The sequence below is a fragment of the Maniola jurtina genome, chromosome 6, assembly GCF_905333055.1.
Source record: "Maniola jurtina chromosome 6, ilManJurt1.1, whole genome shotgun sequence".
In the NCBI taxonomy this organism is placed as follows: domain Eukaryota; kingdom Metazoa; phylum Arthropoda; class Insecta; order Lepidoptera; family Nymphalidae; genus Maniola; species Maniola jurtina.
In genome coordinates, this window is record NC_060034.1 from 2,288,623 (window position 1) to 2,304,043 (window position 15,421).

Sequence of the window (15,421 nt, forward strand, 5' to 3'; positions counted from 1 at the left end):
ATAGGGTTGCCAGAGGCCCCGTATTTTACTGGTTACCCCGTATTTCAGGATAGAGAAACCGGTAATTATGAAAATAAAATACGGGGCAAATAAAACTAAATATTTTTAGGGTTCCGTAACTCAAAAGCAAAAAGAACTCTTATAGGATCACTTCGTTGTCTATCAGTCTGTCTGTCTTTCCGTCTGTCCGTCTGTCCATCTGTCCTTCTATCCGTCTGTCATGTGTTCATGAACAAATATTAGTATTTTCAATTTTCAAAGTAAGATAACTACATATATCAAGTGGGTTATCATATGAAAGGGCTTTACCTGTTCATTCTAAAACAGATTTTTATTTATTTTTATGCATAATTTTTTTAATGCATAACAGTTTTTGATTTCTCGTGTAAAATGTCGAAAAAAATACCCGAATCGGAACCCTCGGTGCGTGAGTCTGACTCGCACTTGGCTGGCGAAACCGAACACTGACGTTATGTCCAGTAGAAAGAATATTTTCCTTTTGCGGCAATGCGTAGCCGAAACCCACTCGATATTGATCATGGTCGTAGTCAAGGCGGCGGGGCTTGGTTTGAGGATATTAGCCTTTTTTTATACAAGTTAGCCCGTGACTTTAATCTTTTCTAGTGGTAAGTGATGATGCAGTTTAATTTTTTGGCCGTTAGGGCCATACTAACCATATAACTAGCCATGACCGAAGCCTCCCACCAGACCAGAAATTTAGAAATGGCGACTGCGCCTGGGAAGCCGTCAAAAACCTAAGCCTAAAATAATACTTACACTATTTCTTGCACTTGCTTACCAATTTTTTTTTGGAAATATATCCAACATTTCGCGCTCACTTAACTCGCGCTTTGAATTTGTATTACTTGGTGTAAGCCCCACAATTTCGTTTGCATGAATTTAGAGTTTTAAAAATTCCGTGGGGGATTTTCCGGACTAAAAAGCTTATGTCTGGGATGCAAGTTACCTCTGAAGAGTAAGTACCAAAATTTTGGTAAAGAAGATGGGCCGTGAAAGGGTAACAAATAGATAGGCAAATACATATACTGTCGTATTCGTAATATTAGTATGGATAGGGAGCTTTAAAAATAAAATCTTGCCATGGCTAAACTCGTTTCCCTTTCACTTTAATTCTTTCTGTATTGAACCAAAAACACTTACGCTCACTGCGCTCGCGCTTTTTTATTGTTGTATTTTATCTCACTGTCAAATTGAAAGGCGAAATTCCACTAACCAGGTAATTAGCCCATAAAGTTGAGCGAATGTTTTTTTCCTCATGACATGATTCAGTTCCGGCCCTGATAAAACCTCTCCCGAAATCGATTCCTGGCTACGGCCATAGTATTGATACTGTGAAGGTGGAATTACAAATTAAATGTAATTTTAAGTTAAAATGAAAAGATTGTATGCATGAAATGTATAACATTTTGCTTTACAAAACTAAGAGTTTTTAAAAGCTATTTAAATAAATAAATCTTTTATTTAAAACCACATTGCAAACACAGTTCACCAATCAAGACACGGCAACATACAGAGAAAAAATACAAAACTTACAAATAAACTGAAATATCTAAATAGGCTTTCCATGCATTTCAGAGAGAACCACCGCCTGTTTCTTCAAATACTTCAAATTTTCAAATTTCTTCAAATCTAAACCCCGTATTTTTGATGGTGGTAGCCTGTAAATCAAAAAGAGGCAGGTGGCAACCCTAGACTAGACCTAGACAGAATGAAAAATTGTTTTCATTACTCGGTATGCCTACTGCCATAGTGTGACAGAAAGTGTGACGGTAGTTGTGACCTCTGATTGGCCGACTCTCTTTCACTATTTGCTAAAATTGATGATTGCAACAACAATATTTTCTTTTATGTAATCGAAAACAGAACACGGACGTCAAACAGGTTGACTAATTGCAATCATTTCTGACCGGCTAACATTGTTCCGCTAGTGGCTCAAACTCATTGTCGCAGCAAGAACATGGTAAATTCAGCCAATCACAGCAATTTGAATTGGATATCACAAATGTACCGATCTAGGAACCGAGAATGCACGAACCAGGGCAGATAGAGATGAGAACAATAATATCATACGTAGGAAATCGACGGGGGATCGTTGACAATGATCCTCTTAACAGACAGTATTTAGTCGTAAATTGTCAATTAAAAGCAAAATATCCCGATAGCGAGCGAAATTGATTATACAGCGCGCTATAAAACAAAAAGTTATTGGACAATCAAAATGGATTGGGGAATGTATAAAAGTTAATATCTACTGCTTATATTATAAAAATTTCAAAGTTTGCGTGTCTTTTGTTAAGTCATGCAAGAGTAGAAAAGATTTTCCTAACAATGATAATAATAATATCACTGCCCATGTTATGAATGCGAAAGTGTGTCTGTTTGTTAGTTTCTTTGTTTGTCTTTCAATGACACTGCTACGAAGCAACTAAGACTAAAGGTGCCCACGCACTCGAACTGCACTGCAGCGGAACTGCGCGTCGCGTCAGCGCCCCGCACGATATTCTCTCCAGCCGCGACGCGCGTACGTCACTGCCGCGCGGCGCGGCTGGAGAGAATATCGTGCGGGGCGCTAACGCGACGCGCAGTTCCGCTGCAGTGCAGTTCTAGTGCGTGGGCACCTTAACTGATCTGCTAGATGATTCAACTGGGGTAAAACACCAGTAACTCCAGCTTTTTTTTAACAGAAAAATCCAATTCCTATTTACTGAACCCAGGACCTCGTCGAACGACTAGACTAGACAGTTAAAAAAAATTATAGTAAAGACATGAATAAACATTAAACTTATTATAGCGTAATTTTCTAAGTCCCTTAGGTTTTCATGTTAGTATGAAAAGTAAACAGGTGTTTGTATTGAAGTTAGTGCCACTATCAAGTTTATGTGTTGAAAATGTTATATGAATAGGTAACACAGTGCAGATTGGAGACCAAATTTTAATACATCTGAGAACATTATATACTCAGGCATGCCAGTTTTCTCACGATGTTTTCCTTCGCCGTTAAAGCAAATGATATTTAATTGCTTAAATGCACATAACTCCGCAAAGTTAGATGCGTGCCCGGGATCAAATCTCCGGTCTCCTGAACTCCGCCCCGTCTCCTAAGTGGACATTTTAACTACTAGGCCATCTCGGCTTTATAAATTCGTAATTTACCGTAAAAACGCCTTTTATTCACTACTTTTCTGCTAAGTTTTACAATGTGTAATTTTCCAATTCAGCGGTAATGTAATAAATTACACCTAAACATATTTGCTGGGGAGTGATTCGCAATAAAAATTTGAATGGACTATAAATTTTTGAAGAACTTGGCAACATTCTGAAGGCACAGATTAAATCCAGTCGCTTTTACCACCTGGTGCTACCTGCCAACTTTCTTGTACCTTTAAAATATGCTTGCTCCGCTATCGTCCCGGGGATCCCTATCTTTAATAAAATATCTTAAATGCGCCATTCCGCAAAGAAAGGAGGGAAATAAAATTCAGTTAAATCGACCTTAACCGCCGTGTTTTTTGTAAATTAACGATAAGATCCTTTCGGGCGGAACAGAACGCGAAGCGAAAATGAATTTTTAGAAATGAATTTTTGTTTATCGGTGGCTTACGAAAAAGCGAGCTTTCTAAACTCTAAAAATCAATGCCTCGATTTAATCGAGGATCTTTTTAGAAATAGTCGAAAAAGAATTTTCAAAATGATTGTTGGGCATGAATGTTTTATAAAAGGACCTCTTGGAATACGGGCAATCAACTCCGTTCCGAGCAGCGAGTGCATGTCCGAAAATACTTCGCTTAGGCTTATTGCTCTAAATCGTGAGTGGTTTTATTGCGAAGGCCCTTATCGTTGGAGGATTTCCATAATCGCAGTCAAAATTCATGCCAAATTTCATTGCCTATAAATCCTTGTACTTATGTCTGTTCAAAGACATTTTATGACAGTGCCGTATTCAAATTAGCTAGGTACGCAACGTAAATTTTTTTACCACTGACATCCATATTTCGGTGATTTATTATACTAGCTTTAAAAAGTTTTTGGATCGCCAACAACTTGTCAAAAGCCTGAGGATAAAATATACTTTCTTATTTTACTGTTTATTAATCTAGAGCTAAAACCTACCAAGTACCTACGTACTTGTATTAATTCATTTTTTAACAGTTTATCATTGTCAAACTTTTCGTGATTGGTTTTATTGTAAAGACCCTTATCATTTGATGATTTCCATAATCGTAGTCAGAATTCATACCAAATTTCATTGCCTATAAAACGTTGTACTTATGTCTGTTCAAAGACGTTTTATGACAGTACTGTATTTAAATTAGCTACGCGGCTTACATTTTCTTTACCACTGCTATCCATATTTTCGGTGATTTATTATCCTAGCTTTAAAAAGTTTTTGGATCGTACTTGTCAAAAGCCTTTCTCACTTTAGTTTGTCCAATCTAGAGCTAAAATGTACTAAATACTTGCCTATATTACTTTACTGTTTAATCGTTCATCATTGTCAAACTTTTGCTTGAAAAGCCTGAATTTAGCTTTTGTATTCTCAGTCTGTAATCCTTTATCGTTAGTAGACATAATTAAAGTTAGGTTAGGAAGAAATTAGGAGGCAACGCATTGGCGGTACCTCTGGTGCTGCAAATGTTTATGGGCGGCGGTAATCACTTAACAATCGCCTGCTCGTTTGCTCGCTATGTTACGGGTCATGAGATACAGTCCGCTGACAGACGGACGGACGGACGATCAGACTGACGGTCGGATGGACGGACGTATAGTGTAGGCTTAGTAATAAGGGTCCCATTAGCAACCTTTGGGTGCGGAATCGTGGAAAGATATTGGAAATTGGTATTCGTCTGATTTTTTTTCATTTTCGCAGGCGGCTGGATGGCGTATCACATAACCTGAAGCTGGTGAACGGCAGGTACTCTGCTGTGGCGTCCGTCACGCTACAAGATGCGGATCTGCCTTCACCTGCGGAGTTCATTTGCACTTTGCGGATACCGCTCGCAAAGTATGCTGTGCGGAAAGAGGCTATTTACTATCCAGGTTAGTATTTTTATAACTTTATGGCAAATATAATATTATAATGTAATAAATAGAGCAGAAGAATGGATTCCTGTACCCATTGAGTTTTTCATTTATAAAAACTTTATAAGAGTAATTCATTTGAAGGTTTCGGATACCCCTCGAAAATAAAAGTGCGGAAAAACGATATTTACTATCCAGGTGGGATAAATATAATATGATGTAAGAAATAGACCATATAGCAACGGAATAGTGGTAGTGGTACATTCGTTTATTACAATAAAAAAACGTATTAGCCTTACTAATGGAATATACCTATTACACTTTGCGGAAACCGTTTCCAAAGAAGGTACACAGTGCGGAAAAAGTGAGCTATTCTATTTCTCAGATAAACTCTAATCGTATATTTTAAAAATTTCGGTCATTCTTTCATAGCAAACTGAACCACTCAAAGTAGTGGATGAGTATAGCTTTCAACGAAAACGCACATACAAATTTTCGAAAGAGAATAAAATGAACGAACACTTTTTCGCTGGCGTGGCGCCTGTCACAGAGCAAAACTCGAATTTGCCTTCACCGACAACGTTTATTTGCACTTTGCGAACGCTCCCAGAGTGCGCAGTGCGGAAAAAGGCTATTTACTATCCAGGTCAGTTATTTTACATCTCATTATAATAAAGTATATTTAGTTCTGCAAGTTATTATGTCCGCTTTTCATTTATGAGACGGAGTCCGCGATCCAGCTTCGGGAAATTCGTAATTAACGTTGGAAAATGTTGATGGGATCTACAGTCACATTAATTGGGTAGGTGAGTGTACACTTTGATCTCAGCGATATATCATCATCAACCCATCGCTGGTTCAGTACAGAGCACTACTCAAAATCTTTTGATGATCTAAACAGTTTACAAATTAAGAATCAATCATCAATCCATTAAAGATTTATAGCTCACACAGGCTGCGTAAGCGTTGCGTAAGCGTAGACGTAGCGCGTACCATTGCGTTGTAATGCAGGGAACTGTATGAAACATGGCACACCGCTTGCGTAAAGCGTGGACGTATGCGTAACCCGGTGTGTTAGGGGTTTACGCGCGTCACTACGTACGTGTCACGTGTACGTGCTTGGTGTAATCGGCCTATAATTGACTCTGGAAATACAAAACTGAATCATCATCATCATCAACCCATAGACGTCCACTGCTGCATACGGACTTCCACACGCCACGGTAATGCTTGTATCCTTGCTTGTATCCAACTAAATTAAAACTCAAAACTGAATAAAATGTCAATATTCAAAAATCTTCACCGTTTTTAATCTTTCAAGAAATAGATTCGGTTTCATTCAAAAGAATACCCTTACAAAAATGCTTCGGGGTAAAATTTTACCCATTCCTTTCAAATAAGGATAATCTCGAAAGAAATAACTGGACGGGCGCGGCGGTTGTTGTTTTCATAACTTTTTTTAATATAATTAAAACAAGACGTTAAGAAAAATTGTGGGCATTGTATTAATGCGAGCATTATGTTCAAGAGTAACGATTTGCACCCGCGGATAATTTGCCGTTTTTTAGGGATCCGTACCTCAAAAAAAAAAAGAACTCTGATAGAATCACTTCGTGTCGGTCTATCTGTCTGTCGTGTCTGTCAAAACCAGTAAAGGGAATCAAAACCTATAAGGTTAGGTCCCGATAACCTAAAATCATGAAATTTGGCAGGTAACAATGTCTTATAGCACAAGTAAAGGGAAAATCCGAGAAACGCGTGATTACATTGTGGGGTTAAAGTAGTCAGCCCCTACAACATCATAAAAAATAGTTAAAAAGCCTTTACGAGCAAAAAAACATATGTTTACTAAATCACATGCCATGGCATGGCATAGATGGCGTTGTCCGTCAATAATTTGCTGAATTGTTAGCTTTTGGAAGGAACACAACACATATATGAATATACTGGTTTGATATTGTCATAGTACTGTGTTCGTTCTAGGGTTCGCAATAGACCTGCATATTTAGTACAAGCCGTGGATCAATTTCATGACCCGCGGTCCTTGAGATCACGAGTGTAAACTGGATTAGATGTGGGAACAAAATGTTATTTCTTGTACGTTGGTACTTGGATGGTATAGTCAGAAACAAAGGTAGGTTTGCACCCGCCAGCACAAGCGACTATGGACGGGTGCCTAGCTTTGTTGCTGACTGTATCATGAACATGGTTGGTACGGAACCTTTCATGTGCGAATCCGACTCGTACTTGACCGGTCTTTTTTGTTAACACCAGATTTCACCTCGCGAACCGGGGGGATAAAGCGCCGACATAAACAGAAAGCTGTTTATTTATTTAAAACAAGCGATTTAACCGTTTTCATCTGAGAGCTGATAAGCAATTTGCACAGTGTGTTAAAACTGTAGGTACCCACTTTACATGAAAGTGTGGTACTTGTGTGTGAAGTCTGCCAATCCGTACTGGGCCAGCGTGGTAGATTATGGCCTTAACCCTACTCATTCTGAGAGGAGATCTGTGCTCAGTAGTGGGGTGGCAATGGGTTGATCATGGTGATGATGATGATTAGTAGTTTTATGTCGTTATATGGCGTGTGATGACACTAGGTATCGACCCGAGACGGTCGCTAACTATGGGCCTCGTAAGAAAGCTTCGAATGACAAACTTCCTATAAACTTTTGTCGCCTATATAACCTTTTTGTAGATTTTATTAATTAGTAGAAGGTTATATGGGTAAAACACTGAACAAACAGTTCACCAGCTCAATGACTATTTTATAAGTCCGCGAATGTCGTTAAAGCGGCCGCAGGCCTGAAAAGAATAAGGGAATGGAAATATATTTGGAGGTAGGCGGGAGAAATAACAATTTTGCGGTATAATTTTCGGGACGGGCCATTTAAGCTTTTTATCAGCGGAAAGTTTGTGTGCACAGCTATCTAAACTGTGAGGATGGGAAACATGGCAGCGGACCTCTTGAATAATTTTGTGCTTCGTTAACTCTATTGTTGGAAAAATCTCTAATGGAATCTCTATGGGCTTTTACTGTTAGTGTTAGGGCGTTAAGCTGTGGAAAGCTCTTTTATCAGTTAGGTTAGGTTTAGGATCACTATAAATTAATGAATTAATGAATTAATGAAGAATATATTACTATAGTACTTGAGTGGAAACCGCGTTTAAGCAAACGTAGTGTGGGACGCCCTCCAGCACGATGGATCGACGATATAAAGCGGCTGGTGGGAAGTGGCTGGATGAGGAAGGCTGAGGACCGGGTGTGGTGGCGCTCTTTAGGGAAGGCCTATGTCCAACAGTGAATGTCCACAGGCTGATGATGATGATGATGATGATATTACTATAGAGTGCCCACGAAAGGACTAAAAGGTATATTTATAACCAATTCGTTATAACGATGGTAACGATTGCGGAAGTTCGAGTTTATAAATAGGGAGTAAGGGAATGTACAATGTGCCTTTAATGTTAGCGTTAGGATGTTAAGCTGTGAAAAGCTCTACCATTACTAAAGTTTAAGGCTTACTATGTTTAAATAATAATTTATTAATTGATGAAAAATAATATTGCTATACACAGCGTAGAGTGCTCAACACACAACCCCAACAACAAACCCCTATTTTACCCCTTAAGAGGTTGAATTTTCAAAATAATTTCTTAGCAGATCCGTTCAGTAGTTTGAGCTATGATTTGATAGATCAGTCAATCAGTCAGTCAGCCTTTCTTTTTATATATTTGGATCAAAACAATAAGTAGACCCTAATCGACATGCTAGAAACATGCTAGGATGATAGGGTAGAAGACGATAAGAATATATTTATTTCTGTTGTATCGTTATAAATTGTAGTAAGCACCAAAGTATAAGTGAAAGGCATAACAATTAATCTGTCGGACTGTGGCTTAATATGATTATTGTTGTGCAGGCTGAAGCTATAGACTCGAGTTGTATTAATCAGGATTATACATTGCGTCCTATATTATGTAGAATACTATTAATAATACCGGTTATGACACGGCTACTAGATGATGTCCGCGTTTTCATCCGCGTGGATTTGGTTTTTGAAAATCCCGTAGGAACGCTTTGATTTTCCGAAATAAAAAGTTGTCTATGCCAGTTTCCAGGGATGTAATCTGACTCTGTACTAAATAAATTTGTTCAAAATCGGTTAAAGTGTTGGGCCATGAAAAGCTAGACGGACAGACAGACACACTTTCGCATTTATAATATTAAGTATGGATATGGATGAACTATGGGGTTTTGACATTGGTATCGTACCTACCTGTTATCCTAGATTTTGTGTTCGTCGTCGAATTATGTTTGGAAATGAAATATTGCAACAATAATATCATACATTTTGTAAAAATTAAAGTCAAGCAATCTCATAAGTCAACTATCATCGCTGTGACAACGTTGACAGTGATGTTGTACGTATAAAAAATTGCTTTTCTACTAATACAGGTTTTAGTTTGTCTATGTGTTGGATGTATACCCTACATAAAAAAAAATTATATCTCATTCACGAAACTTTCTTCCTCCTTAGATCGTGTCTAGATGTAGGTAATAAATGGTTTAGATACATGTTTAAAACTTAAGGTTAAAATATTTTATTCTTCCAGGACCCATCAGTACTACTCCTGAAATGCCGACGGCAGCAGATATGCAGCTTGCAGCAGCTGTAGGCTCTAAAGGTAAACCAAAATAATTATCTACGTACAATACGTAACTAGACGTTGTTCTATAACTATTCGTTGGACGTCCTTTCATCGACGATGACGTACAAAATAAAATAATTATACAAACTTGCATTTGCCGTTCGTTATCAGAATGAATTATTTATTTACTTTGCATAATAGTAAATTTTTAAACCAATTCATAATTTGAACTTTCATCAAAATATTGATCTCTTATTGATTTAATAAAATATATGTATTTATGAATAACTGAACGTATTCCATTTAACATTAACATTCAATTTTTAAAAATCAGTTATGAATGAGTAAATTAATTATCAAAATTTGATGGCTTAAATGGATTAATTACTAATTTGATGAATTTATACATGCTTAATCCAATTAAACGGAATAGTATTTTAGCATTAACATAAATTAAATACTAATTAGTTTCGGATGAAATTAAATTAAATTATTAAAGTCATATTTGCAGTGATGAGGAAGCGGATGGGTGGAAACGGATAACTGAGCGCACATTTTGAAGTTACAATTATTTATTCATCAAATTTGCCCCCTATCATAACCAAGTAGACGAAGTGGTTTCAAAACTCTCCGTAAATATTTGATATTGAATTCAACGCTCACCCTCTGTTTTCTCAGACCGTCCCCGGCAGCGCTGACTTTATTTTATCAAATTAGTGCAGTAATTACACTTTTTTAGTTAGAAATTAAGGTCAGGACTGTAAGTTCAATTTTTTTTTTTTTTCAATTACTGTGGCTAATTTTGTTACACACAATCTCTCAGGTATGAATTCCTTTCGTAGTGCTGCCTGTGGAAAATTGGGTATTTATGTACAAAATAATTGCAACGCTTTTTCTTAACCCCGTGCCCATAAATCAATAAGTACATAGGTACAGAGGGAAAAGTTCTGATTCACTTTTTAACGCCCAGCCAAAATTCTACTAGGTAATAGTAAAAAAACCAACTCTAAAAAACTAGGTTTTAAAAAATTCTAGAGAACATGCGCTAAACTGGACGAATTTTAATAGATCCAAACTAATTTACTTGGTTCTCTCTAATTGGCTTCTACACAGAATCGTACCGGAGTAGGTACTAGTCAACGCACTTAACCTATTAAAAAATCAGAACCAAATATTGAAGTCAATATGCAAACATGACGGATATAAGGGAATAATTTAGCGTATAAATTTAATACGGGCGATATTTATTCATCAAATATGCTCCCAATCATAACCAAGTAAATACGAAACGTTGGTTTTGAAATTCTCTATAAATATTTGATATTGAACTCGAAGCTCCCCTCTTTTCGAATGGTGCCGATAGTGATTTACAAATTAGCGCAACATTATACTGTGCTATTTTATATTTATCTATACAATATAGTTACTTTATAACTCATCGAATATTCGATATTAACAGGGCTCTCTCCGTCACTCGCTCCATACAATCGTAGTTCCAATTTCATTTGAATATTAAGCAACCAAAGTCCATGAAATGCAGACATATTCTAGAAACTAATATCTGTACCTGTGGTGTTTTTGATTTTTCTAAAAATATGTAGTTTTAACATTACAGGGGTTCAAAGATTTGTATGTGAATTTTTAAGACCGCGTAGCTTTGAAGCCGAATATTTTAACAGAAATCTGGAAAACCACAGGCATAGATATTAGTTTCTAGAATATATCTGCAAAATTTCATGGACTTTGGTTGGTTAATATTCAAATGAAATTGGAACTACATCTGTATGGAGTGAGTGACGGAGAGACCCCTCTTAATTATTTGAAGAATATTTTGGTAATAATATTGAAATATATTCTGTTCGCACATGGTAATATTTCATGCGATGTCAACACGGGTTTTATTAAGCTCATGTACCTCTTATTTCTTAAAACATATAACAGAGTTTACGCAATAGAAAGAGAGGTGTTACTAAATTTTAGGCCGCGGCACTGTGCAAACTGAATTGCACTTTATTGCGTCGTATTTATTTAAACGTCTTTGCGCAGTGATCCTTTTGTACCTTAACTTTTGGAAAGTACGATTAAGTATTCTGTGGTTTTGTGAACGCACGTAGGGAGCGCCGCAAATTGCATTGCTAGTGTACCTATACAAAGTTCGGAGCTGGACACAGCGCGTTTTAATCGCATCTGACGCACTTTGACTGTACGTGAAAATGTAGCCGGGCAGATACTGTGGCTGATTGAGTAGTACACAATCTCTAAACTAAATTAACTTGACCGGTCTAAATCAAGTGCTATCCTTTACACAAGGAGCATTTTGAAAGGGACAGCAATCCTATGCAAAGTTCGAAGCTGGACTGTATCGTGGACACAGCGCGTTTTAATCGCATCTGACGCACTTTGACTGCATGTGAAAATGTAGCCGTGCAGATACTGTGGCTGATTGAGTAGTACACAATCTCTAAACTAAATTAACTTGACAGGTCTAAATCAAGTGATGTCCTTTACACAGGGAGTATTATGAAAGGGACAGCAATAGATTTAGATCTGTCATTTTAGTTTAATTTAGAGATTGTATAATGCAGAATAACACATACTAACTTATTCAAAAGAAGCTGATAAAAGAAAGTTCTATTTTCAAGAACTATAATTGAGCTGCCATGAAATTGTATTCGAAAGCGTGCTCGACGCACTTTAATTAGAAGACAAAATCATAATAAAACAATTAAGCAGACTACAATAATTTTTGGTATCCAAAATCAACATAATATCAATAACATCGTAAAATGCAAACCACATCGTAATTTATAAATGATTCTTCATAAATAATTCATATCAATAATATTCATAAATAATTAATTATTTATGCAATGATGATGGATAAATAATAAGATTAGAAAATAAAAATGTATCCATTGATCCTTATCAAATTATTAATAATAATATTTGAAATTGATCTCTATGTATATTAACCCTCTGTTTACCCTTACCCTTCAGACGGCGTCGATTTTATTTTACCAATTAGTTCAGTAATTAAAGACAAGCTAGAAGATTAAATTTCACTGTCTAAGGGGTATATTTTAATGAGATTTTATGAGTAGAGTGAAGATATTTACTTACTGTTTTCTTTATTATCTTAATATACAAGTAAATTACTTTATCAAGTTATGGCTAGTCTGAAAATCTAGTTGTGTACTGAAATAGTATAACTGAAATGATTTTTTATGCGGCTTAAATAATAGATACGTTATAATATCGTAAAGACTTTCCCCTCTGGTGGGTTTCATATCATGTCCTACTCATCACATAAATTTCGTACGCCATAATGTGGCCATGTGAGGTGGATATTACCCGTATATCTATGGTATAATAATGTTATCGATTTTAAACGAAACTAAATTTTAATGTTTGTTTCAGGAGCAAATTTTTACACTGCACTGACGACGGTTCTGCTGCCCGCTTTAGCTCAACTATTGGTATCATAATCATCGATGGAAATATTAGTATTAAAGGTAATTTATTCAATGACAAGTTAGCGCTTAAATTAACGTGGATTCACACTTGCGCAGGCGCACGAACCGTGCACATGTACAAACTTTCGATGCACAAACTAGGACGCGTCAGTGTCTCTGTGTGCATGTTGCGAACGCCTTTACTATGTTTGTATTCAATCCCAAAAACTCACGTACATAATAATTATGTGCATACTGTGACTTGTACAGTCAAAGGCCGTTAGTCGTTTAGCACCTTAATAATCATATTCGCGTGGCACGGTTATGCGCTCTCTGTGTGAGTGCTGTTTCAACGCACACTATGTGTGTGGCGTGTTTATAGAAAAAGGTCATAAGTGCGACTGGTTTTTGATGCAATAGTTACGTGGAATTGCTACTCGAATTCTGAGATACCATATTATGAACCGTAGTACACTATACAACCGTACAACATACACGCGAACCGCTCGCTAACCACTCGTTGACATGTCCAAATTATGTTCTTTTTTTTCTCTCTCGTCTGGCTTTACAAAAATTAGCCAATGTCAAGTTTGTAGTTATTTGTAACAATTTAGTTAAACTATACAAGTATGGACCCCGTCTGTGCCGGCGCTCGCCGACACTCGCACGGCACCCCCTTAGAGCGCTTTCAAGTCAGTTCCACCACCAATAAACACCAGCAGAACACAAAAACCGGCCACTTCTCACAAAAAAACACTCCAAAAAAGCATCACACGGGCGCCAAGAAACACCACCACAGACGAAGTCCAATTATGTTCTTATGACACACGTTGTGTGCACGTACGTGCGCGTGCGCAAGTGTGGATTGGCTTTAACGTAGCTGAATGTTAGCTGATTGACTATGCAGTCATCCGGCGTTCTCAAGAGAAGTCAAACATTTCAGAATTAAAATCTGTTATTATGCACATATTTCTATAACAAATTAAAAAATGTTACCTATTTCGTTTTGTTTCAGATTTTCAACCCGCAAGAAACAATCTATAACTACATTATGTGCGTCTAAGTGATTAAGGTCTCTAGTCATATAATTGTCCAAAGTTACACCAAAAACGTGCGTACTCGAAGAGTGTTCAAAATATTTTCTCTCACTCAAATTTTAGCTTTTATGTGTAATACCCGCTAAGACCCGTTAAGAGGAGTTTATTTGTAGTGCGCTCCAAGCGAACGTAGTTTGGCCATCATTTGAATAGTAACCAATCAAACTTAATGAAATTTTGTAGATACGTCTAGGAACTAATATGTGTGTCTGTAGTTTGCCAAATTTCCGTTAAAATATTACACGTTTTAAAATTACACGGGCTCAAGGATAACAATGCAATTCTTTAAGCCCCATACGAAAAAGCTGGGCAGCGCGCTAAGGAAACTTCTCTTAAAATAATATAATAATAAATAATATAAATTTTAGATAAATACAAAATTGTACAGCTCTATGACGTGAATTTTCATTAAATATTTTTCTTAACAAAAAACTAAATGATTGTAAATAGCGACCTCTATTTAATTAAATTGTATAAATGATGTTGTAGATAGTTCATTACGGGCCTAACATTGGACGTTTCTTTTCTAGACATTGCAAACTTATTACCACCAACCCAATTATTATTTTAGAACAGCCAACAAACTCAAAACCCATTTAATTTTACAAACTAACAAATACCTTTTTTACCCGACTGGGGCAAAGCAAAAGGAAGGGTTATGATTTTTTATGTCACCCGGACCTTTACCACGAATCGTTTGACACCTCATTCATTAAAATCGGCCCAGTAGTTTAGGCGCTACGGTGAAACACACAGAATCTGGAGACAGACATTCATACATATATTATAAATACATAGACTGCTAAAATCATAACTCTTCCTTTTGGCTTTTTCGCAGTCGGGTAAAAATGAACACATTAGCTAACTGAAATAAGAAGAAAATTATAAAGAGCGCTCATATTTTCACAGTGAAATCGTCCCGTGGGAGGGGATTTAATCTTCAGAATGGGAAATGAGGTGTTCGCCAATCAATACGACTGTCACGAGTCGTATCTGCCTACTAGGTATAACTTCAAGTGCATTTAATTGCTTCATTTTCCCTTGATTGCACTGGGTTATGATCAAATTAGATACAACAATTTTATTTTAATGACGATTAACTATACCTACCTATTTACTTACAAAACATTCTAAATATTTTAGATGGAAGCAGCAAATGACATAGAACCCCTCAAG

General features: G+C 36.8%; 1 protein-coding gene across 1 annotated transcript in view; it reads left to right on the top strand.

The window, feature by feature from the left end:
* The window catches only part of LOC123865926, a 130,600-nt gene extending 115,930 nt beyond the window's left edge, over positions 1–14,670 (top strand). Inside the window, exons 4-7 of the mRNA XM_045907147.1 lie at positions 4,889–5,058; positions 9,661–9,732; positions 13,114–13,208; positions 14,164–14,670. Coding sequence (XP_045763103.1) covers positions 4,889–5,058; positions 9,661–9,732; positions 13,114–13,181 — 310 coding nt within the window. The 3' untranslated portion in view covers positions 13,182–13,208; positions 14,164–14,670. The remainder of the gene's footprint in view (positions 1–4,888; positions 5,059–9,660; positions 9,733–13,113; positions 13,209–14,163) is intronic.
* Positions 14,671–15,421: the final 751 nt, after the last annotated feature.